General features: G+C 39.7%; 1 protein-coding gene across 1 annotated transcript; it reads left to right on the top strand.

Annotated features, from left to right (window-relative positions):
- The first annotated feature begins 669 nt into the window (after positions 1 to 669).
- On the top strand, positions 670 to 26010 carry LOC131367127 (ubiquitin carboxyl-terminal hydrolase 32-like). The gene is made up of 34 exons (XM_058412378.1): positions 670 to 847; positions 2675 to 2802; positions 9047 to 9152; positions 9290 to 9408; positions 9522 to 9681; positions 10191 to 10322; positions 10493 to 10600; positions 11584 to 11699; positions 11852 to 11914; positions 12026 to 12109; positions 12580 to 12641; positions 12728 to 12830; positions 13640 to 13823; positions 13912 to 14075; positions 14291 to 14431; positions 14825 to 14942; positions 16246 to 16400; positions 16836 to 16917; positions 17009 to 17083; positions 17167 to 17305; positions 18528 to 18633; positions 18752 to 18925; positions 20354 to 20528; positions 20692 to 20843; positions 20927 to 21044; positions 21248 to 21456; positions 21633 to 21817; positions 22070 to 22156; positions 22244 to 22364; positions 22594 to 22785; positions 22927 to 23167; positions 23386 to 23780; positions 25287 to 25379; positions 25463 to 26010. The coding sequence occupies exons 1-34, from the start codon at positions 790 to 792 to the stop codon at positions 25634 to 25636; spliced, it is 4719 nt and encodes a 1572-aa protein (XP_058268361.1). The 5' UTR covers positions 670 to 789; the 3' UTR covers positions 25637 to 26010.

The raw sequence follows: 26010 nt of genomic DNA, 5'->3' as shown, positions 1-26010 counted from the left end.
CATCCCCAAACTGTTCCCACAAAGTTGGGAGCATGAAATTGTCCAAAATGTCTTGGTATGAAGCTGAAGCATTAAGAGTTCCTTTCACTGGAACTAAGGGGCCGAACCCAACCCCTGAAAAACAACACCTAAACTCAATGATTTGGAGGGGTGTCCCAAAACTTTTGACAATATAGTGTAGGTCAGATTTTTATTATTTAAGACTTTATTATCATATAGCTCGAAATTAACACTCTATATCTTACAGTACAATTATGACTTTTACGTTGTAAATAAGGCTTGATGTTTCATAATAACGAGACAATACACAGGTTTATTTAAGTGGCAGAGTGGCAAAGGGCTTCTCAAACAGTTTTTCTATCCTGTTATTTGAGTCTAGTTATCATGTGAATTGTCACTACAGTAATAGCACTGAGGTAATTAACAGGCTCATTAAATAGCGCCGACTCGAATGCGGCAGATCTGTGATTCTTTTGTCTGCGATTCATTTGAAAGATTCGACTCCCAAAGATTCACTCGCTTCTGAACGAGCCGCTTTTTTTTAGGCTGAATCCCAAAAGCACCGCTACTGCATAGATAGTGCACTATTTAGGGAGGGGACATCTTTATTTCACTGCCATCGTAGTGCACTCGTGTAGCAAGGACGGAGCTGTTTGGGACTGAACCTTAGGCTCGCGTCACGGGGATGTAGCTGAAAGAATAATAAGTCCTATCATATGCAGAGAGGGAGAGACAGCTACATCAACAGTTATGTTTTGTTTTCCCTTTTGGACATGAAATGACAAAATCATGGGGGCCAAAGAATCTAGAATTGGTTTTCTTTCTTACGACGAGGCCGTTAAAAGAGGTGAGGTGTTGCAGCTATGGTAAAGCGTGTAGTTTCTGTGTATGCAGATAGCCGGATAGCTAACGACGCTAACTAGGTGCAGTTTGATGTGTATTAGCAACGAGCTGCTAAATTAGCATGCTAGTCATCTGTCAAACTCAGTAGTAGCTGTGTTCGTCTAGCCTCAGATTGGTGCTGACATCCAGCTTAAACATGTTATTGTCTCTTTGTGTGCCTGAGAAACCTTTTAATTGATTAATTTCTGTCAGTAAGCCAACACATTGCACAAGTATTTTTCTTTTTTGGATTTGCACACGCGCACCTCTGATGTGTTGTTTTTAGCTTAGCTTTTATTGCGCAACTCACATCAGTGTGAATCTTAAATCTCTACAGGCTGTTCAAGATGTAAACAAAATATGTTGTTGTTTTGCCTTTACCGAAACCATCTAAATACCACAGCTAGTACTCTAAACCCTGCTGTGTTAAAGCCGGCCTGAGCACTGGTCTTTACAGTGTTTTTATATTTAGTTTTTAATTAATTTATTTATTTTCTAGTCCAATTAAAAGCTCTCTAAAACATATTAGTCCCGCCCTCAAGGGCGTGTCTTGCTCTACATGAGCAGTTTGTTCGCATTGATTTGTCTGTGTGATTTTGCTTGATTTTTTTTTTTGTCGTTGTTGGGAGGGTGCATTTCCAGTGTCAGAAAGTTCTGCTCCCAGATGCTGATTGAGAAAGCAATTTCATCTTCTCCATCAATAATAGTATGTAATGTGATTTTATCTATCCCTGAGATCAGGCATAACATTATGACCACCTGCCTAATATTGTGTTGGTCCCCCTTTTGCTGACCAGTCGAGGCATGGAGTCCATTTGATCCATGGAGATGTGCTGTGTTATATGGCACCAAGATGTTTGCTTGTCCAGCACATCCCACAGATGCTGGGTTGGATTGTGATCTGGTGGAATTTGGAGGCCAAGTCAACACCTCAAACTGGTTGTTGTGATCATCAAACCATTCCTGAACCATTTCTGCTTTGTGTCATGGCACATTATCCTGCTGAAAGAGACCACAGCCATCAGGGAATACAGTTTCCTTGAAAGGGTGTACATGGTCTGCAACAATGCTTAGGTAGGTGGTACGTGTCAAAGTAACGTCCACATGGATGGCAGGACCCAAGGTTTCCCAGCAGAACATTGCCCAAAGCATGACACTGCCTCTACTTCCCATACTGCATCCTGGTGCCATGTGTTTGGCCATCCACGTGATGTAAAAACTAGACTTATCTCACCTGTCAGTGGTCATGCCTGATCGGTGTATGTCAGGTGCCTCCTGGTAATGCCCCTGCACTGTCAAAACACACATTTCAGTGTATGTGATATCATCATCCTTTAAATCCAACAGGCATGGGTTCCGACTGCGGCGTGTAGTTCAGCTGGTTCACTAATCTAATGTTAAGTTTGTTCTGATTTGGTGGGGGGGGCATATCTCACATGTAGTTGGCTGTTAAACGATTCGCTTGGACTAACATTGAGAACAGAAATACATTGACACTCAGCATCAAATGACAGCTTTCAAACCATTTCATGGGAGCAGGAAATCTTTATGGCTGTAACGTTTCTGATTATGTAAACTCCCAGTTAAATCTACGTTTAGAACATTTTCCTGTGTTGTCTAAGCAGTTGGCACATCACCAGTCTGAGCACTGGTGTTTAACTCATTACCAGGTATTTCATCATAACTTGTACTTGAAATGAAATCTTTGCATTGTCATGTAACCCTGTTCTCCCCAGCCCCACCCCATCCCCCCGCACCAGTTTCTCTGATGGCTTTATTCTCTATCTTTCAGTCACTGATGTGGAGCTGAAAAGACTGAGGGATGCATTCAGGAGGACCTGTGGCCTGTCCTGCTATATGAGTCAGCAATGTTTCTTCAAAGAAGTGTTAGGGGACATGGTTCCACTCAATATCTCTGAGGTAAGGCCATTCTGAGTCAGAGGCATGTTTCACATGCTGCAGGGGTTGTGAAGTCTTCCTGTTCAGGGTGGTAATATATGACCTGTTTGTGTGTTGGGCGTGTGGAATATGCCTCTGCATGTTTCAGCAAGTGATAATTGGCTGTGGTGGTTTTCAGCTGAAAAATCTTGCTCAGAAATGCTCACTGAGCATCTATGCAGTGACCACAAGTACTTAACTGACTGCTCTTCTGTACTTATATGTATCATACATAGTGTTCCAGTTTTGGCCTGGTTCACAGTCTCCGCTCTAATTCATCCCAAAGGTGTTCTATGGGTTTGAGGTCAGGACTCTGTGCAGGCCAGTCAAGTTCCTCCACACCAAACTCACTCATCCATGTCTTTATGGACCTTGCTTTGTGCACTGGTGTGCAGTCATGTTGGATCAGGAAGGGGTCATCCCCAAACTGTTCCCACAAAGTTGGGAGCACAAAATTGTCCAAAATGTCTTGGTATGCTGAAGATCATTAAGAGAAAAACAACACCTGAATGGAGGGGTGTCCCAAAACTTTTGGCAGTATAGTGTACATCCGTTTTTCTGGTAAATTATGTAAAAATTGTAGAAATGGTCCTGAAACCTCCCACTTTCTGCTTACTCTAAATAACCAAAAAGTGGTTTGGTTATCCAACATAAGCACTATGCTGGATAACCAAAAAGTGGGAGGTTTTCATATTGAACAGCTAAATAAAATCTTCAATTACTGTGTGTAGAACGAGTGTATTAATAGAGGAATGTGCTTTGTGGATAACTAGAACTAAGAGGCTCAAACATGTTCCAGCGTCATGCCACAGAGCCCTAACTTTGTCCCCAGTAAACACCTTTGACCTGAACTTGAACGCTGAGAGCACCCCAGGCCTCTTCACTCAACATCAGTGCCTGATCTCATTAACGCTCTTGTGGCTGACTGAGCACAGTTCCCCATAGCCACACTCTAAAATATACTACAAAGCCTTCCCAGAAGAGTGGAGGTCATTATAACAGGAAAGGGGAACTAAATTTGGAACGGGTTGTTGGTCAGATGTCCATATACCTTCAGGACACATATGTTAAGCATTGGTTATTTAGCTAAAACAATACCCTATATTATTGTTTGATTTTTTTTCCTTGTTGGCTTAGTGTTATTGGTGCTCACCATCAAAATGTCATATATCTGAAGAAATATAGTTTTATCATTTAGAATACTGAAATGGTATTCCAAATATTTTGATATTGTATACTAAATAATTGTTATATTTTTTAACTAATTAAGCAAAAAATGTGACCATGTATGGCATTGTTAACCCTTTAATTTATTCTAGATTACACTCACATTTTAACCAGCTGTGCTTTCAGGATTTTTATATATCAGGCATAAAATTGTGATCAGTGAGAGGTGAAGTGAATAAGACTGATAGACTGAAGACTGAAGACTGGTCTCCTCATCATGGCACCTGTTAGTGGGTGGGATATATTAGGCAGCAAGTCAACATTTTGTCCTCAAAGTTGATGTTAGAAGCAGGAAAAATGTGTAAGGATTTGAGCGAGTTTGATGAAGGACCAAATTGTGATGGCTAGACCACTGGATCAGAGCATCTCCAAAACTGCAGCTCTTGTGGGGTGTTCCCGGTCTGCAGTGGTCAGTATCTATCAAAAGTGGTCCAAGGAAGGAACAGTGGTGAACCGGTGACAGGGTCATGGGCGGTCAAGGCTCATTGATGCACGTGGGGAGAGAAGGCTGGACACACACACATTATATATATATATATACACATATAATGTGTGTGTGTATATATGTAAAAGACTGCAGAGTTTATTTTCTATTGATCTCATATGAAGGGAAATTTGTCAGCTTGGATGCAGTCAGTGAATTCTGTGTAATGCTAAACAACCGACCCTGTGATTAATCTGTTTCATTTCCTTCGTGTGACATAATGTTGTTTTCACATTCTGTGAGCTTGATTAACAGAATTTGATTAATAGACTGTGGAGGTGAACTTCTGGAGAATGTGTGTGAACCTGATGAACTGAACAGATTTGGACATGATCTTGTGGCTTGAGGTCATGTGGTCTGTAAATGGTATTTGAAGTAAAACAGCGTGATAAACAGTGTGAAATTACTACATGACCGAGACAGAAACGGATCAAACTATTTTTATTATTGAGTTTGTGCACTGTGTCCAGTCCAAAGGTTTACTTACACCAAGGCTGAAGATTTTCACTATCAGGTTTTCACAAAAGAAACCATATGTTTCTTTTGGCAGGTCATCTACTTTGTTCACGTTAGAGGTAATTTCAAAGTCAGTGCCTTGATGCCATGAAAAAATCCAAGCAACCCAGCCAAGACCTCCCAAAAAAATAAATACTGGTTTCATTTCATCCTTAAGAGCAATTTCCAGACAACTAAAGGCACTGTGAACATCTGTACAAACAATACAGAGCCACAAATGAACTCCCAGGGATCCAAGTTTGGTCTGAAAGCTCCATCCGAACCCCAAGACACCAAGACAGGAACTGGTGAAGGAGTTGGATGAATCGAGTACAAAAGTGTGTATATTCACTATTAAGAGCTGTTATGAAAGAATCGATGACTTTTGGGGAAGTATTTTGTCAGATGATACAACACTCGGTCTGTTTTGCTACAATAATCAGGGCTATATATGGAGGAAAAACATGTGTAAGGCTTTTAATCCAAAGAATGTCATCCAAGCTGTGACGCAAGGGGATGGAAGGATCATGTTGTAGGTAGAACTGGGTGATTAATTGTTATTATCGATTAATTCGAATTTATGGTTTATGTCGATGTTGAAAAAACGAAAATCGATTTTCCGATTTCACTTTGGTTTGGCAGAGCAAGCTTCCGTAGTTCTGCGACGCAAAGAGCTTGTTTCTAAGAGAGGCGCGGTTTCTTCAGTCGGGTTGAAGAACGCGCTGAAAGACGGGGAAGAGCTGAAAACGTTGGCAGACTTCGGCTTGGACTTCAGCTCCTCCCCGTCTTTCAGCGCGTTCTTCAATCCAACTGAAGAAACCGCGGCATCGCAGAGCGAGGATCAGAGGACGTGTGTGTGTGTGTGTGTGTGTGTGTGTGTGTGTGATCAGGAAGACTCATATTTGGCTTGTTCAGTACTCAAATGTTATAGACACATCTATGCAATACAGTGGAATGCTGCAATAAGTTTACCATCCTACCCTGTTAGTCAAACCTTTATATTTATTTATTTATTTATTTATTTATTTATTTATTGTTATACCCTCATTGGGGGCGGAGTCCCCCTTAAATGAAAATCCTAGACTCGCCCCTGATTGTGCCCATGTACACAGATGTAAAATGCTGTCTGGCACCTGTTTGATTTTATTTAGCGTGTTAGTTGCGTGTTGGTTTTATTTAGCGTGTTAGTTGCGTGTTGAACTGATTTACAAAATTGTTTTTCTTCAGGGATTTTTTTCCAGGTGACAATTATTTATTTTATAAAAAGTGATTTAACTTAAGTCTGCAGTTTGCACTTTACAAATCCCTCAAATCCTATTTTGATATATTACTTTATTTTATTAGAATAATTAGAACTTGTAAAGACTGGTGAAAGTTTGCATTTTATAAATCCCCAAAAAAGGTTTTTATGTTGTTGTATTGATTATTGTTTTTCTAAAATAACAAAAAAAACTGGTTAGCGTAAGTAACCAAAAAAGTAATTTTGCACTTTGCTCTTTTAGTCCAAATTAACAGTTCATATGTTTGGTTATATTGTTTTTGCTCAAATTAAAAAAATCTATTCTATAGTCTCTAGTGTTTTATTTATTTATTTATTTATTTAAGAAAAATAATCGTTTTAAAATTGAATTTTGTTTTAAAAAATCGGAGATTCAATTTTTTGGACATATCGCCCCGCTCTAGTTGTAGGAGTCTTTTTCTGGGAAATGGACTGGTGCTCTTCAGAAAATAGATGGAATCATGAGTAAGGAGGGACATCTAGAAAGGCCTCAAGACACCTGCTGGAAAGTTAAAACTTGGTGCTGATCACAACTGGATTAATGAGAACAAAGTGAAAGAGATGGAGTGGACAATAAGTGAGTAAAGAAGTCAACAAACCTGTGGTGGGAGCTCAAGTGGCTAAGGCTCTGGGTTGTTGACTGGAAGATCAGGGTTCAAGCCCAGCACCACCAAGCTGCCACCGTTGGGCCCTTGAGCAAGGCCCCTAACCCACCTCGCTCCAGGGGTGCTGCATCATGGCTGAGCCTGAGCTCTGACCCCAACCCCAAGGATGGGATATACGAAGAAAAAATTTCACTGTGCAGCAACGTATATGTGACAAAGACAACTTAACCTACACCACTTCTGTCAGGAGGAAAGGGCAGAAATCTTAAGTATTAAACGTATTTATTTATTATATTGTGAAAAACTGTTAGAAAAGTATTGTGTATGCTACGCCAAGTGATTGATTAAGGCTTAAGCTATTAAAAGGCAACGTTAACAGATATTACTCAAGCGTATTCAAACCAAACGCTGCTTTTATTTAGGAATGATCTCTTATGGAAATAAAGTAGATACCATAATTGACTGAACACAGGAAATGTATGGTAACACAATGTGTGGAGTTTGAATGATTTTTGTCTAAGTGAACATTTCACCTCATCCATGGCCTGTTATGCCATTTAAAATGTTATAATATTTATTTATTTATGTACGTTGAAACAAGTATGTGTTCCTTACAGCGTAATGATATTGTTATATGTGTAAGTTTTGCTGTTAAACCATTGAAAGATTTTATCAGTTTAAAGGTCGTTATAGGCACTCTTTATTTTCTTCTGTTTATAAGATTTTATATCCCTGATTTTTGACCAAAGTGTTGCAGAAATAAAATTTTGGCTGCGAGGCAGGCTTTGCTTTAATTCACCTGATTTATAGAGCAGTGTTTTGAGCTTTGAGTTTCACTATTCATCATTGTTCCTGTGTTGCTGTAAATGAACGTCAGTCTCAGTTCTTATGAAGCTGACGCACATGACCACTTCCTTTTCCTGTATAGGATCCATGCTTTCATTTTACTCAGATACCGTACACAGTGGGCTCCAAACATCAGAGACCACTAGTGAAGAAAACTGAATTCTTTTCTTAGCAATAACTTGAGTAAGGCACAGGCTTCCAAATGTTTGTGGAAAGCCTTGTGATCCATGTTTAATCAAATTCTTCTGAACACGTGCTACAATGGAAGGGATGAGTCTCAAGGAACATCTGACATTTTGTTAGAATAACAAAAGATAACATGAGCATTATCTCACACGTTTATGTTTAGATAGTGACCTAGAAATGGTGCAGAATATTGAATATTCAATATATATTTGAACTTTGAACCCATCATGCACGCATGTTAATAAACCTTTTAAATACTAAACTAGCTCTCTAGTTCAAACCTTCATGTATACATATTTGATTAGCTTCAGATGTAGGAAGTCATAACTCATGATATGCACAAGAGCTCATGTTCTCATTTTAAGCCCCTGTGCATTTGAGCTACAAACATAAATGCCTTCCTGTTTGTCTTTTCTTAGTAATAGGCTAGCTAGACCTGCAGACTCTTACCGTGTTGTTATATACGCCGCAGTGGAGGTCAGAACTTATGGCCTTAAGTCAAGCGCAGCATTGAATACATGAAATACATCAAGCTGAGGTCAATCGGTCTCTCTTTGTTCAAAAGAAGTGAATAATCCACCTGATACATACTGTTTAAGCCTTCATTAAATGGTGCAAAAAAGGTCCTGTAAATAAGAGGATAGATAGATGGTAGAGGTCTTAATCTAATATTTCGGTATAATGATTCTCCTTGGCGTTTGTTCAGTAAGTACATTTGGATGATGTTTTGCTGAGACTGTCAATTTAAGACTTGTTTAAAGCTCATTTTGGTTACTCCAGCTTTTCCCTTGCTAACATTGCAATTTATTTCTCATTTTCAACAGCTGCATGTTGCTTATGTATGTAGACATTCTAACTCATGAAGGGTGTAAGAACTTGAGTGTGTACATGTGTGGAGTGTTTCAGAAGTGGTTAGTTTCCAAAATACCAGTTAGATTGCTGGTTAACTAATACTAGCATTTAATTTGATCAGGAACTCACTGAGCAAATGTATTCAGCGAGTCACTGTAAGAGCCTGATGCCTATTAGGATCATTTTCTTTAATTATTTGGCTAGCACTACTTTTTATTCTTCCGTTTTTTCTTCTTCTTTTTTTCCCTGTAGGTGATCTATAGTTCGTTTGGTGGCACGTCCAAAGGTCTGCATTTTAACAACCTTGTCGTGGGCTTGGTGCTGCTCACAAGAGGACGTGATGAAGAAAAGGCGAGATGTGAGTGAGCGCTCTCTGACAACTAGTGTGGAAGCTGTCAGTCGTCTAAAATGTTTGAAGTGATAAGCATTCCCAGCAGAAACACAGAAAGAGATGATGATGATGATGATGTGTCTCTTTTTTTCCGTCTCTTGCAGACATTTTTAGTTTATTTGCCAGTGAATCAGGCAGCTATGCCACACTCGAAGACATTGAAGCCATGCTACAAGCCGTGGATGGAGAAGTTCATCCCTCTCTGAGGAAGTGTTTTACAGAGGTCAGATACCTTCTTCAGTTGCAGAAATAGATTAAAATGCTGATTTTAATGCTTCAGGTCATTATACTACTGCAAGTTGTAATGGCTTATCATTTTCTTCTGATTCACGTCAGGCCGAAAAGGTCAATTATGAGAAGTTTAAGAGCTGGCTGCTTCAAAACAAGGACGCTTTTACCTTCTCCCGCTGGCTCCTGTCCAGTGGAGTGTGCGTGACTCTGACCGATGACAGCGACACACCCACCTTCTACCAGACGTTAGCCGGTGTCACACACCGTGAGTGTGTTTCATTCTGCATAGACATTCAATAAAATGTTCAAATAAAACTGATTACCTGAATTGAAGTTTTTAGTCATCACCTTTGCTGCAGAGATTTTACCTTGAATGTGATAAGACACAATTTTGTTGTGGTGAGCTCAGTGATGTGTGCAATGTTAGTCATCATTCAAGGTTATCTAAAAGTCCATACGTTTCATTTAATCCTTTTCCGCCCTTGTCTCTTCAGCAAAAATGTAAAAGTGCGAACAGTTTCAGAAGTAACGATTACTGTCTCCTTGCAGATTCTTATAAAGCACTTTGTATCTCTTATTTATCTTACTTAATTCATATTACGGCCAATTTGTAATATTATAGTAATACACATCTGTTCTGATGAGCCGTAAAAAAAAATTTTAAATGTCGCATATTGTGTCGTAAAAGGTTTCTTAATTTATATGATCTTCATTGCGGAGTTACAGCAGAGAACATCTTAATAATGAATTACTCTGATGTTCTGTGTGATGCAGTGGAAGAGTCTGATATTATTGACTTGGAGAAGCGATACTGGTTACTGAAAGCTCAGTCAAGAACTGGACGCTTTGACTTGGAGACATTTGTGCCGTTGGTGTCCCCTCCTATCCATCCATCCATAAGTGAAGGTATGTGTGTTTTATTTAGTAGTATTTTATTTAAGCAATATTTATTTTTACATAGAACAGTGTATATATATATATATATATATATATGTAAGTGCCCTCAGTATTTGAACTGTACTGTAAGTGTTAGAGTTCATTAGAGTTAATGCAAGTGCTTGCAATCTTTTCCGTAGGTTTGTTTCATGCATTTGATGAGAACAGAGACAATCACATCGATTTCAAAGAGATTTCCTGTGGGTTGTCAGCCTGCTGCAGAGGACCTCTGGCTGAAAGGCAGAAATGTAAGTGGAGATCCTGCTGTGTCATTGAAGAATTTTAGATATTGTATTATACACACACAAACACTCATATACACTATATTGCCAAAAGTTTTGGGACACCCCTCCAAATTATTCAGTGTTTTTCAGGGGTTGGGCTTGAAGGGAACTTCAGTCAAGTTTGTCATGTTTACTTCAATAACTGTAAAGAAACTGTATGTCATTTATAGAAATGTTATTGATATTATGCCAGAGCTGCCTTGGTCGCTGTGTGCCACTGTCTGTGATGTTTGTATACTGTAATATTTACCCATAAATAGTAGGCTACTACTAGTGGTTACATACTAAGGTTTCGGACATCTTGCATACCGTTAACGTTACTTATTTGTTTGACGTAAATAGTACGGTACGGAATTTCAATCCGTTAACTAGAAGTGGTAACCGACGCTAGAAAAATGCTATGTTAACGGCAACCATCACCGTGAAAATGTCAACTCGCTTAACGTTGCGTCGTCCTCTTCCAGGGATTCGACTTCGGCAGGTGTGTTAGCTGCAGCTATTTCAGGGTGCCGAATACAGTCCACCCTTGAGCTTTTAAACACATGTTGTGTCTGATGAGGTGCTTCCTGAGGTTAGATGTGTTGCCATGATTAGTCTTGCCTTTAGAATTACAAATAATGCAAATAGCGTTGTCTGCATCTAATTTTGTAAAATGCAGCCACACTTGTGAACGTTTTCGGTTAGCCGTTGTGTTTGAACAAGTTGCAGGGATGACGTCTTGTCACGTGGTGGTGACGCTCTCTCTTTCTTTTTCTAATGTACTTTCGCGTTGCGTCCAGATGCGTTCTCAGGTACCAAAATTTGCCACCGATTGATTTAATGTGAACTCTGTAGTAATAGTAGTAGTAGTAGTATTCGGTCGGTACCCTTAAAAGTACAGAGTTCAGTACCTAACCTTAATATCATCTAGACTGATGGGCACTTTTTGTCTTTTTGTTTTGTATCAGTTTGTTTTAAAGTATTTGATGTTGACCGTGACGGAGTTCTTTGTCGAGAAGAAATCCATGAGATGGTTGTTGCACTGCTGGAAGTCTGGAGGGACAATCGTACTGACTCAATCCCTGTAAGTACCTTTCAAAAGGAGCTATAAGGAACCTGTGAATTTTCTCTTTCTCTTAAAATCTGATGACACACTTTATTTATTATTTTTTTTATTTGATAATGAATTTCATTCAAGCTTTTAGCTTTCGAATTTCTCTTTTAATCATCTTGCAGGAATTACAGACAAGTGTGCCTAATATTGTTGAAGACATTCTCAAAGTACATGACACTACTAAGGTAATATATATATATGTATATTTCCATTTTCTGTTTAGTTGCATGTTTTTATGAAATGGATAACCGTCCAAGAATAAGGTTACAGCGTCTCTTTGCTCTGATTATATATAGAAGGGCCATTTAACACTCGAAGACTATCAGATATGGAGCGTTCAGAGTGCACTTGCTGCCGAGTTTCTCAACCTCCTATTTCAGGTATGAGTGAAAGCCTTTGCATTAAGGTTTGGCAACATGACAAAAATGTCATATGATTCTTGAAGGCAAATAATGCACAATATGCATCATGATATATTGATATGCAGAAACAGCCAGCAGTAGAGTAGTGTTGCCTAATAGACCTGCGTTTATATTTATATCTATACATTTATGTAATTATTTATGATTTATATAACAGAAGTCTTAAAAAAAATCAGTTTAAAAGATTAAGTACAGACTTTTAACATCAGATCAGCTTCTTCCGGTCAGTTTGTAATTAAATTAATGAAAGAATTTATAAAAACATCACAGTATCCCTGAAAATTTATCTCAGAAAAGCATATTGTGATGATGCACATTTATCACAGCATTGATTTTCTATCATCGTATCACCCTGACCCACTTTGCAGGATTGTATTAATGTTCTCATGTTTGTTTAATGGTTTTTTCTCCCCTGTGACACCCTTTAGGTATGTCATATCGTTCTTGGACTGCGGCCTGCCACTCCTGAAGAGGAAGGACAGATCATCAGGTTCATATAAGACCTCGTTTATTTCATATGACTTCTAATCTCCTATTCAGTCCTCAGTCAGGTAATTCTGTGTATTCTGTGTTCAGGGGCTGGTTAGAGAGAGAAAGTCGGCATGGCCTCCAACCTGGAGATTACTGGTTTCTTATCGCATCACAGTGGTGGCAGCAGTGGAAGGACTATGTCAAATATGTAAGCTTAACACAACATCAGGGGTTTTATATATATATTTTACACGTCATAGCTGTTTAGTTTATGCATATGCTGTTGTTTTGTAACATATACACTATGTATGTACATTATATTAGCAAAACTTTTGGGACGTCTGCCTTTACCTGCACATGAATGTAATATGGAGTTGTCCCGCCCTTTGCAGCTATAACAGCTTCAACTCTTCTGGGAAGGCTTTCCACAAGGTTTAGGAGTGTGTTTATGGGAATTTTTGACCATTCCTCTAGAAGCACATTTGTGAGGTCAGGTACTCCACTCTAATTCATCCCAAAGGTGTTCTGTGGGGTTGAGGACAGGACTCTGTGCTGAGCTCAAAGTTGGGAACATGAAATTGTCCAAAATGTCTTGGTATGAAGCTGAAGCATTAAGAGTTCCTTTCACTGGAACTAAGGGGCCGAACCCAACCCCTGAAAAACAACACCTGACTTCAATGATTTGGAGGGATGTCCCAAAACTTTTGGCAGTATAGTATAGATTATCTTTAATCTGTAGTACTGCTAAAGTCTATGCTAAATTCATTTAAATGTTTACTTGGGTAACTAGCTTAAACAAAATTTTCTAGCCTAATTTCTGCCTTCTTATATTTCAAGCCTTTTTAGGTTTTCAGTTCTTGATTTTGTTCAGGGTGATATTATACTCTGTAATATTGCACATACATTAGAGATATGGTGAATAGCGATAAGGTTATTATGGAGTATTGGACAGGTAATACTGGAGTATTAGAGTAAGTGCTGAACACATGGCAGCTCATTTTGTAATTTTATTTATAGGACAACAAGCTGATAGTGGTGGAACAACCTGCAGTATTTCCTAGCAGTAGAACTCCTACCTCATCTGCAGGCATGGAACAAGGGGGTCAGGGAGAGGGCACGGCAAGCTCACACTCATCCCCAGAAGAGAAGTTATCTGACAACATTTCTAGTGCCTCTGAAGCATCAGAAACGACAAGTGGCAGTCAGTATTTACATAAAAAACTCAAATTTGGCCTCTGGCTACTGGGGTTTTGAAGTCTTTCACTGACATGACTTCTTTTTTTGTCTAGGTCTCCTCCATTCCAGCTCGACTGCCACAGATATCTGTTTCTCCCGACAGACTGATTCGTCTGAGGTAGACAGCCAGAGTTTCCCTGGGGCTGATGGGAATGTGACAGCACTTAGACCAGGTGCCATAGACAACCAGCCACTGGTGACCTCAGAGCCTCTCAAAGTAAGCACCGAGCAGTACTATAAAACAGTCACATACCTGACTACATACCTGAAGTGTAATGTGAATGTCAAACGTTAAATAAAGATCACTGAATACGCATCATTCTAACATCATGCCTATATACAGAATATGATCTTTTTTCTTTTTTTTTTTTGTCCTGCAATTTTCTACATTTGTAATTGTATTATGAGTGACCTCGTTATTCTCTGTAATAGGCCCCCACACTAACAATGGAAGGGGCACTGTTGAGACGCTCTCCCAGCCTGCATCTGGGCCAGGACTTTGAAGTTGTACCTGAGCCAGTCTGGAGAGCTCTTTACCACTGGTATGGAGCAAACCTCAGCCTGCCCCGTCCAGTACGTACAGTATTCCCCATCAGTCATTGAGTGTTAATGTGATGTTTTCTAATCTCATCTCTAAATTGGAAGGTTAATGTATTTAACCAGTGTACAGTGTAATATAGCGTTTCAGCTTAATTAATTTATCACATTTATTAGCTAATATAAAGCATTTCATATCATAATATAAAGTGACAACTTTTTGGTCACATTTTGTAAAAGATTTAAATAAAATTTGTTCAGACAAAACCAATAAGTGGAAAAGGATTCTCTAATTAACTAACTAAGATTAATCACCATCTATTGTATTATTACGTTTTGAGGAAGCTGGAATGTTTCTGTGTCATTTGCATCCTGTAAGATATGATTTCTGTCCACTTCTGACCACAAGAAATATGCAATGATGTGTAGGTGATCAGGTCGAGGGACATGGAGAAAGCCGAGTTAGAATTTTTCCCCAGACACCTGCTGTTCCTGAGACAGCAGCCTCCAGCACGCACACCGCAGTCTAATGGCTGGATGAACATGGGTGAGACTGAACACACAAGGCCAACAAGAGAGTTTCAGGACTGTATGCAAATCTCATGTGTTTAAAAAAAAAAAAAAAAAGCCATGTAAATAATTGTTAACTTTCTGTTGTAGTCTGACTTAGCTGTCTGTAAGTTTGTTGGTTATGAAATGCAAAAGTTTACATCCCTCAGAACAAAAATGGGAAAAACGCATAGAAACGAGAACATTACAAGTAGCAAGACTGGTCAAATAAGAGAAGTGAAGAAAAGTGAAAAGCCTGATAATAGTTGATTTTCTCTTAGATCTCATATATAACTAGAAACCACCATCGAATTTTCAGCTTAGTATTTTTGAAAAGGCAAGAAGAAATTCTGGCTTTACTTTTTTTTCCCCACTGCAATCAATGTTTTGTCTTTAATTTGCTATAAAACACAATCTGGAAAATATTCGTTGTCAAAAAAAAATAAAAACGCGCACCTGCTACAATCGCTGATCTAACGATTATTTTTTAAAAGTACTGTCTAGTAATATATATGCTAATATATGCAATTATAGTGGTAAATAATTGCATATATATCTAAAATATTTTCTTACCGAATAATTTGATGCAGTATTCACTTAAATAATTGAAAAATCAGCATATCACCTAAATGTCAGTAAAGTAGCTACACAAAATTGTGGCTCGACTCTCTCGCTAAATGAGGTCACCACGCAGGGTCAAAAGATCGAGAAGTGTGGATTTAGATGTAAATGTGAGTGGCAAGGTGTTTGTTTCGAAAAATACTTTTTACATCAAAATAAAGGTCATAATCTCTACTTTCAGAATATATAACTGTTTTGGGTGTAGCTAGTCGGGAAGCACAAAAATTTGGGGCAGAATTTGGGAACTAATCTCTCAGCGCAGGGTGGTCATGTGTAAATAAATTTCACACCTATAGAAATTATTTATTCACGCATATCGTGAATAACACCTCATTAGTATTCATAAACCCAACATAGTTTGTATTTGATCTCAAAACACACGTGTCAGGCGTGACACTCGGGAAAATGCAATACACAGAATGTTGTAAAATAAATGGCACTGCTAATTACACGGGCAGGCGGTCAACTTAACAAAGAGCAAATTTTTTGATATTTATATGAAATTAAATGTCACGATGACAAACCAGCAGACTTTCAGCCCAGACATGTCACGCTCCCTGTGTGAGGCTAGTTACAGGTATTAAAATGCATCCCTTTTTACTCAGCTTAGTGAAATTAAAATCTTGTACTTGCGCTGGGTTCTTTTGATACACGTCATAAAGCCCTGATGTGTCCTGTAGGTAATATGCCATCTCCCACTAGCCCTCTGAAGCGGGTGCTGGCCTACACTGGCTGCTTTAGCCGAGTGGGAACAATAAAGGACATTCACGAGTATCTGTCTCAGAGGCTTCGGATTAAAGAAGAGGATATGAGACTGTGGCTTTTCATGAATGAGGTGAAGAGGAATTGAGACAGACAGACACACACACACACACACACACACACAGTAAAATTATAGCTCTCTTAATAACTGGATCAACAAAATTTCCAAACAATTAATTTCATGCCTTTTTAGTTTACACAAAAGAATTTAATGTTAATTTATTTTTAAGTTGAGAAATTTAGTGCTTTTAAACGACATTAATTTATAAGGCATAATTTAAGATATATATATATATATATATATATATATATATATATATATATATATATATATATATATCTTAAATTATGCCTTATAAATTAATGTCGTTTAAAAACTGTATTCTACAGAAATCACTAAAACTTGCAGTTGAATAAGTATCATGTATTGTCGCTTTTTTACTTCCTAGAGACCCTGTGTAGAGTGTACATGTATCTGTACTAATTTTTGTAATCTGTCCCCCAACAGAATTATTTGACCCTTCTTGATGATGAGGATCATTCACTAGAAGCGCTAAAGATCCCAGATGAACAGTACATGGTTATTGAAGGTACTACCTATTCTCTATGATTTTATCCTAATTGTATATTATTTATTAATACAGATCATTTATGCCTGCTTGTTTTTGTTTGCTTTTACAGTGCGCAACAAAGACATGAGCTGGCCTGAGGAGATGTCATTTTTAGCAAACAGCAACAGAATGAACAGACACAAAGGTCCAGGACAGCTGATTTTAAAAAAGTTCTGCAGAGCTTCATGTTTATGTTTGAGATTTACACATTTCTGTTTCCTTCTGCAGTGCCCACTGAGAAAGGGGCCACGGGACTCAGTAACCTCGGAAACACGTGTTTTATGAATTCCAGCATTCAGTGTGTGAGCAACACCAAACCTCTTACAGACTACTTTACATCCGGGTGTCACCTTTATGAGCTTAACAGGTGTGTGTGTGTGTATGCGAGTGTGTTTGCGATTCTTGCTTGATTAAAATGCTAATGCAGAAAAGTTTGCATTGCTAAAGGAAAACACTGAGTTGGTTGTAACACTTTCTTTTTGCTGATGTATCTTTTCAAGCAAAGAATTGAAAATAACTGAGCTTCTGTCTCACACAAAATGCATAGAACATCAAAATTATTTCACTAGCATCATCACACAGTACATTAAATGATACAGAAAACTTACAAGGAATTAACAGGTAGAAGAATACGAAATAATTATGTAAATATACACTATATTACCAAAGGTTTTGGGACACCCCTCCAACATGACTGTACACCAGTGCACAAAGCAAGGTCCATAAAGACATGGGTAAGCGAGTTTGGTGTGGAGGAACTTGACTGGCCTGCACAGAGTCCTGACCTCAACCCCATAGAACACCTTTGGGATGAATTAGAGCGGAGACTGCGAGCCAGACCTTCTCGTCCAACATCAGTGCCTGACCTCACAAATGTGCTTCTAGAGGAACGGTCAAAAATTCCCATAAACACACTCCTAAACCTTGTGGAAAGCCTTCCCAGAAGAGTTGAAGCTGTTATAGCTGTAAAGGGCGGGACAACTCCATATTACATTCATGTGCAGGTAAAGGCAGACATCCCAGATGTCCTGGCTCACAGTCTCCGTTATAATTTATTCCAAAGGTGTTCTATGTCCAGTCAAGTTCCTCCACACCAAACTCACTCATCCATGTCTTTATGGACCTTGTTTTGTGCTGTTGGACGATGTTGGAACAGGAAGGGGTCATCCCCAAACTGTTCCCACAAAGTTGGGAGCATGAAATTGTCTCAGTACTTTATATACCAGTTTCAGCAATGTTCAGAAACACATACACATGTGCGTCATATTTAAGCATACACACCAACACACACTAACTGACAGCCACCTTATATATGTGTAGAGGCAAAAGAGCAATTAGGCAAAAATCTACAAACACTTCAGATCAACTTCTAAGCACATATATCAGATATGAAAAAGTTCTCAAACACCAAACCCAGTTCTGCCATGCACTTACAGTTTTACACTGTTTCAAAGATTTTTTTCAAAGATTTGTTTGTAGTATATCACTTAATTAAATATGCAAATTAGCTTTATTTCATCTGACAAAATCTGTATAAAGTATGAAGCTGTAGGCTTGTAAAGTGCTGACTATATGAACCGCTCTTGCAGAACTAATCCTATTGGGATGCGAGGACACATGGCGAAATGCTACGGTGATCTCATCCAGGAACTGTGGAGTGGTGCTCAGAAAAGTATTGCTCCACTGAAACTCAGGGTACAACTCTAAACTAGTCTTCTCACAACCAATCTAAAATTCTCACAGTGTAAATTTTGAAGGGCAGTTGACAATATTTTCTCTTAATTTAGTATCTGATTCTTCTCTGCACTTTTAGTGGACTATCGCAAAGTATGCTCCACGGTTTGATGGCTTCCAACAGCAAGATTCTCAAGAACTGCTGGCCTTTCTGTTAGATGGCCTTCATGAAGATCTTAACCGTGTCCATGATAAACCCTATGTGGAGCTGAAGGACAGCGATGGCAGACCTGACTGGGAAGTTGCATCAGAGGTTAGCCATTTTATTATTTTCCAATTAAGCTCTAAAATTGTGGACCGTACAAAAAAAACCCCAATATAGGTCATTGACATTTCAATCTAGTGCCCAGGAAACATAGCTCTGTGGTCATAGTAACAGCAGCTTGATAGAGCTAGGAATGCAGATCTTACTCTCATTTGTATTTTGTATATTTTCATTTATTCTTATAACACAGCGCTGCAGAATTCTCTAACCTGATTGGTCAGAAGGTGTTCGTCTACAACTCTAGTGCTTGTTGTAGATCAAATCACAGATTTATAACAAAATGCATTCTATTAGATTATACTTGTACAGCAGACACTTCACACTAATCTAAGTGTCATTAGTACCTTATAATACCTTATAGGCATATTGACAAAAGTTTTGGGACGCCTACCTTTACATGCACATGAATGCAATATGGAGTTGGCCCGCCATTTTCAGAAACTGGTATTTAATGTACTAGACATTTTCATGCTCCCAACTTTGTGGGAACAGTTTGGGGATGACCCCTTCCTGTTCCAACATGACTGCACACCAGTGCACAAAGCAAGGTCCATAAAGACATGGATGAGAGAGTTTGGTGTGGAGGAACTTGACTGGCCTGCACAGAGTCCTGACCTCAACCCCATAGAACACCTATGGTATGAATTAGAGTGGAGACTGCAAGCCAGGCCAAAAGTTTTGGGACGTCTGCCTTTACCTGCACATGAATGTAATATGGAGGTGTCCCGCCCTTTGCAGCTATAACAGCTTCAACTCTTCTGGGAAGGCTTTCCACAAGGTTTAGGAGTCCTCTAGAAGAGCATTTGTGAGGTCAGGCACTGATGTTGTACGAGAAGGTCTGTCTCACAGTCGCTGCTCTAATTCATCCCAAAGGTGTTCTATGGGGTTGAGGTCAGGACTCTGTGCAGGCCAGTCAAGTTCCTCCACACCAAACTCACTCATCCATGTCTTTATGGACCTTGCTTTGGTCACTGGTGTGCAGTCATGTTGGAACAGGAAGGGGTCATCCCCAAACTGTTCCCACAAAGTTGGGAGCATGAAATTGTCCAAAATGTCTTGGTATGAAGCTGAAGCATTAAGAGTTCCTTTCACTGGAACTAAGGGGCCGAGCCCAACCCCTGAAAAACAACACCTGTACTCAGTGATTAGGAGGGATGTCCCAAAACCTTTGGCAATACTGTGTATTTAACAAGACCACATGACCCCACCCAGATGTTGATCATAATCTGATAATAGAATGCACTTGCAATGGATTTATGCCTTACTTGAAATATACTATTGCCAAAAATACTACAGTGCAATTAAATGTTTTAATGCATGTGTGTGATATTATAATTACTTGATATTGGAAATATAATTACACAGAAACTGTGATTCTGAATAATCTCACATCTGATGTTTGCTGTGTCCTGTCAGGCATGGGAGAATCATTTGCGAAGAAACCGCTCGATTGTGGTGGACCTGTTCCATGGTCAGCTTAGATCTCAGGTCAAGTGCAAAACATGTGGCCATGTTAGTGCTCGCTTCGACCCATTTAACTTCCTTTCCCTTCCTCTGCCCATGGACAACTCCATGCACCTTGAGATCATAGGTGAGATAATGACATGATTGTATCAGTGAAGCTTGTGAGATTGCCATAACAAAACGAAACCAGTATGATGTTCAATACGGTTGACTGTGTGATGCATCAGATGTCCCGACTCAACACGGCTTGTGTTACTTAACACGGTTTCTGTTTGGGTATCTCCTTGCAGTTATAAGGCTTGATGGCTCAACGCCAGTGAGGTATGGGCTCAGACTCAACGTGGATGAGAAATACTCTGGCTTGAAGTGTCTGCTAAGTGAATTATGCCATCTGAGACCAGAACAGATCCTCCTGGTGGAGATCCATTTGTCTTGCATTAAGGTGCTAATTGTAATTCTGCAAACCTGTCTATTTCTTGCAAGATGTGCTGTTTGTCTCATCATGACTAAGTGTTTCTGTTACAGAATTTTCCATCAGATAATCAGAAAGTACGGCGTGCTGTGAGTGGTTTCCTATGTGCATTTGAAATCCCACTGCCCTCTACACCTTCGCCAGACTCCTCACCGAAGGAAGCAGGCTCTGGTGAGAACTCATGAACTCGATCAAATTTTATTTGTTCAGTAATACTCTTTAGCTTTTGCAGCATGACGGCAGTTTTAATATCTATAAAGTCAGTGTTGTCTTTTAGACTGAGGTCAAAGACTTTAGTAGCAGTTGATCATTAGGATTTGTGTTTTGTTGGTTGAATGTTAAATGCCCCCTCTAAATGCTCACTATGTTTATAGAGGACCTCCCAACAGTTTCAAATGGAACCAGCCCAGCAGTCTACAGTGGTACATCCCTGAGGCTTGACATAATTCCTAAGGGAATGCCAAATACTGTGGTGCCCTGTAGCACAGAAGGCAGCCCTGCCAACGGCCTCCCTAATGGCCACATCATGTTACACGCTGCCAGCCCCTTCATTGGGTACATCATAGCCATCCACCGGAAAATGGTGAGAGCTGTTTGTTAAAATGTCATTAAAATTGTTATTATTGCCAAAATTGAGCTCATCATACAGTCTTGTATATAGAAATATTACAGAATGCATTGACATTATCAGAGCAGGTCACTAATAATGTATGTTTAGGTGTGAATACTCATTAAATTTGTGATTTTTGTTTTCCCTAGATGCGTGCCGAATTGTACTTCTTATCATCGCAGAAAAATCGTCCCAGTCTATTTGGCATGCCACTCATTGTTCCCTGCACAGCAGACACACGTGGTCGTGACTTGTACAACACAGTGTGGACACAAGTGTCCCGTTTGGCTAGTCCTCTGCCCCCTCAGGAGTCGAGCAACCATGCACAAGACTGGTCAGTGTCTCAGTTGTATGACTGAATGGATGATGCTTGTTTTATAGCTTGTTAGGGCTTGTGTTGCTGTACATTTTAGGGAACATAACACTCTCCTCAGAATACCCTCAGGTTATGTGTGAAATGTGCACACAAAGCTAAATCAATGTTTGCTCAGTGGCCTTTCTAGTATCTGGCCTTTACATATTTTCTGTGTTTTCTAAAAATGTAATATGTATATGATCTCTCTTTTACTGTTGTGCTTTTCTTTAGTGATGACAGTCTGGGTTACCACTACCCCTTCACCCTCCGTGTTGTGCAAGGAGATGGGAACTCTTGTGCCTGGTGTCCGTGGTACAAGTAAGAGTGAAGGCTATAAAATTCACCACATTGTAGTGGGTGGATTGTACCATCATATGTAAAAGACTGACCCTCTTTTGTCCTCAGGTTCTGCAGAGGGTGTATCATAGAGTGTAACGATGACAGGGCTATAGTAGGCAATGTTTGCATAGCTGTTGATTGGGACCCTACTGCATTGCACCTCCGCTACCAGACTTCCCAAGAGAGGGTAAGCTATGAATAATAATCCAGAGCAGGGCCTCTGAGATTTAGAAAGGGGCATTAAAAGGAGGCCCAGAGAGCTATTTCTTCATGTTGGTGTTGATCACTTATTTTATATCAAGTCAAGTGACTCTCAATTTCATGTACCATGTAAAGCTGGTGAAAAAAAACAAGGCTTAGGACCATAATGTTAGATAAAACATCATATAATTACTAATTACTTTTGGTATTCTTAGCTGGTGGAGGAACACGTGAGTGTGGAGCGGAGTCGTCGTGCTCAGGCTGAGCCAATCAGTCTGGACAGCTGCCTTAGAGCCTTCACTACTGAAGAGGAGCTGGGTGAAAATGAGCTCTACTATTGCTCCAAGTGCAAAACCCACCGACTGGCCACCAAGAAACTGGACATCTGGAGACTTCCACCAATACTGGTACTAACAGAACACTTCCTCCAGAGCAACAGGCACTGTTATCTGTGTTAATGCAATCAAGAAATATTTCACTACGACTTTTTATTTGTATAAAGCCGTTCTCTTTGAATAGTAACCTTTTTTTGTTGTTCCCTGATGCAGATTGTGCATTTGAAGCGGTTCCAGTTTGTCAACAATCGCTGGATTAAATCTCAAAAGATCGTGCAGTTTCCCAGGGATACCTTTGACCCGAGTGCATTTTTGACCCCACGAGAAGTAAACCACAGTCAGCAGGGGTGGTGGAGAGGTGGTTTGGCAGAGGAGTTGTTTGACAAGGAACATGTGACAAATTCTGGAGATCCACCCTCAACTCCCACATCACTCAACATTAATAATATTAAAGGTCAGCTTTTAGCCATTACAGTAAACAAAGTTATGGCCTTTATTCAGATTAAACTGAATTTTTTTGGTCTGGACTACAGGGCTGGGAAAGGAAGCAGTGAGATTCAGTCCCTAGTCCATTTGTTTTTAAGCTTTATGAAATGGTTTTTTTTTTAAAGAAGAAATATTTAGGGGGAATTTGTGTTTGTGTGTGTGTGTGTGTGTGTGTGTGTTCCATAGAGTCCCAGAGTTCCAGTAGGTTGTTGTCTTCCTCTCTCAGCCGAGGATGCAGTCCCATTAGTAGCCCTAAAGGCGACATGTGCAAGCAGGGGCAGAAGAGGGCACCCAGGCAGGACTCACGTCTGGAGCTGTCATTTAGTAGGGAGAGTCTGGACAGTGGAAGAGAAAGTCCTGTGGAGCTGGAGCAATGCAAGCAAGAGACTCAGAATGAAGCTGAAGCTACAGGCCTGGACTCTGCACTGGGGGATGAGCCGGTCAGAGACTGTGACAATGCTACAACAGTTTCAGAGCTGGAGAGCAACGGCTGTACTGAGGACAGCATAGACCTGGAGGCCTCACAGAACCAAAGAGACAGGATCTGTCTGGAGCCTATCTATGACTTGTATGCAATATCGGTGAGTAGTTACACGTTGGTCCTGCATTCAAAATTACTGTCCAATAAAATGTTGATTTTGGAGTGGACACTTCACGTAGGCATGGTGCATATAAATGGGGCATTGGCCGAGGTACGATCTTACTGACAGTGAAACTATATTTTACAAGACGGATTAACTTGCATGTGCTGATGATATATGATCTATTCAGCATCAGGAACATGTCCCTGGTACCATCATATAACTCAGATAACATCATATACACCATTCAGGCATAACATTGTCAGCAGTGAGAATAAGAGTGAATAAGACTGAGTATCTCCTCATCATGGCACCTGTTAGTGGGTGGGATATATTAGGCAGCAAGTCAACATTTTGTCCTCAAAGTTGATGTTAGAAGCAGGAAAAATGGACAAGTGTAAGGATTTGAGCGAGTTTGACCAAAAGGGCCAAATTGTGATGGCTAGACCACTGGATCAGAGCATCTCCAAAACTGCAGCTCTTGTGGGGTGTTCCCGGTCTGCAGTGGTCAGTATCTGTCAAAAGTGGTCCAAGGAAGGAACAGTGGTGAACAGGGTTGCAAGGGGTGGAAAATTCCCAATAAATTTCCGGAAAATTTCCATGGGAACTTTTTCTCGGGAATTTTGGAAATATTCCAAGTTGGAAACTTAACAGGAATTTATGGAAATTTATAAAGATAAAGATGGACCAAGATGGGCATGTTTTTGCTGAAGAAGTTAATGCTGGTTCTGATAGAAAGGTGTCAGAATACAGAGTACATGATGGGTCAGGGCTGTTTTGGCAGCAGAAGGGGGACCAACACCAATATTAGGCAGGTGGTCATAATGTTATGCCTTATCAGTGTATGGTATATGGTTTAGCATATTAAGCGAAATTAAAGACAATGGTCAGATCCTAATATCTTTCATTGTGATGTGAGGAGCACTAATCTCTTCGCTGAGATTTTGGTGTTCATACTTGATGTACTACATGATCATATGCTCATTCGTTTCCCTTGGAGCATCCCCTGACTGATGGGCTAGCAAAGGAATGTAGGATTTTTTCAGTATTCCAGAATTATCATACATTAGTTATTTGGTCATGTGACTTCTTGGCAATCAGATTCATATGTTTACTGTCAGAGGAAGAATAAATGCTGCTGAATATGTTTGTCCAGTTTCAGTAGACATCCTCTTCACAACCTAAAACCGTTTTCCGTCCTCAATTCAATTCAATTTTATTTGTACAGCGCTTTTAACAAAGAGCATTGTCTCAAATCAGCTTTACATAAGAAACAACATAAGAAAACAACAAAACAGACAGTCCTAGACTCAAAAGGGAACCCGTCCTCATTTGGGTGACAGTGGAGAGTGTGATTATATTGTGCATTTATGTATAGTCAGTGCGATGCTGATACAGCATGTGTAGAATGTTATGTAAATTAATAAGGAGGTTGTTGTCGTCCACATAAGGTTGACAGCGTTGCTTTGAATCAGTCCTCAGTGATGATGATTTGTGTGTTTGCAGTGCCACTCAGGGATACTCGGAGGAGGCCATTATGTCACGTATGCCAAAAACCCCAATGGGAAATGGTACTGTTACAACGACAGCAGCTGCAAGGTACGCTTTCTCACCGGAGCCTTCAAATCTATGACCATCTCTTACGTATCAACAGTGGCTTCATTGTGAATCTGTTTCTGCAGGAAGTGAATCCGGAGGAGATTGACACAGATTCGGCGTACATCCTCTTCTATGAGCAGCAGGGAGTGGATTACTCTCTGTTCATGCCAAAGACTGACGGGAAAAAGATGGCTGACACCAGCAGCATGGACGAGGATTTTGAAACGGACTACAAGAAGTACTGTGTCCTTCAGTGATGCCTGCGCTGTCACTCAAACACTCAAAATGATCCATTATCTCAGATTGAGAATTTTTCTTTCTTTTTTTTTGTAGCCAAACTGTGGTACTGTCAAGTTGTTTTTGGCTTGCACTGTCTGACAACTCTGTCTGATCTCTTGGCAGTTTGTCTCGCTCACTGATTTTAATTTCTCTGTGATGTGATTTTATTTTTATTTTATTTTTTTATTTTAATGTACATAATGAATTAGTAAGTGCCGGTCACATACTGTACAAAACATACAAGATGAGGATAGTCATTCACATGGATGTGCACTTGGTACTAGTCTATTTATTGTTAAACTTTTAACGGTCCTGTGGCATTAAGTATGATTTTTTTTTTTTTTTTTTTTTT

This window comes from Hemibagrus wyckioides, linkage group LG16, assembly GCF_019097595.1.
Source record: "Hemibagrus wyckioides isolate EC202008001 linkage group LG16, SWU_Hwy_1.0, whole genome shotgun sequence".
NCBI classification, from domain to species: Eukaryota; Metazoa; Chordata; class Actinopteri; order Siluriformes; family Bagridae; genus Hemibagrus; species Hemibagrus wyckioides.
Note: the sequence above shows the minus strand (reverse complement) of the source record. Positions and strands in the feature narration are given on the sequence as shown.

What these genes read in the sequence shown, in the direction of transcription:
- LOC131367127 (XM_058412378.1), top strand. Translation starts at nt 790, where the DNA reads ATGGGGGCCAAAGAATCTAGAATTGGTTTTCTTTCTTACGACGAGGCC. An exon ending in TGACCTCAGAGCCTCTCAAA is followed by an intron (nt 14,076 to 14,290) that starts GTAAGCACCGAG and finishes TCTCTGTAATAG; the next exon opens with GCCCCCACACTAACAATGGA. An exon ending in CAACATTAATAATATTAAAG is followed by an intron (nt 23,168 to 23,385) that starts GTCAGCTTTTAG and finishes TGTGTTCCATAG; the next exon opens with AGTCCCAGAGTTCCAGTAGG.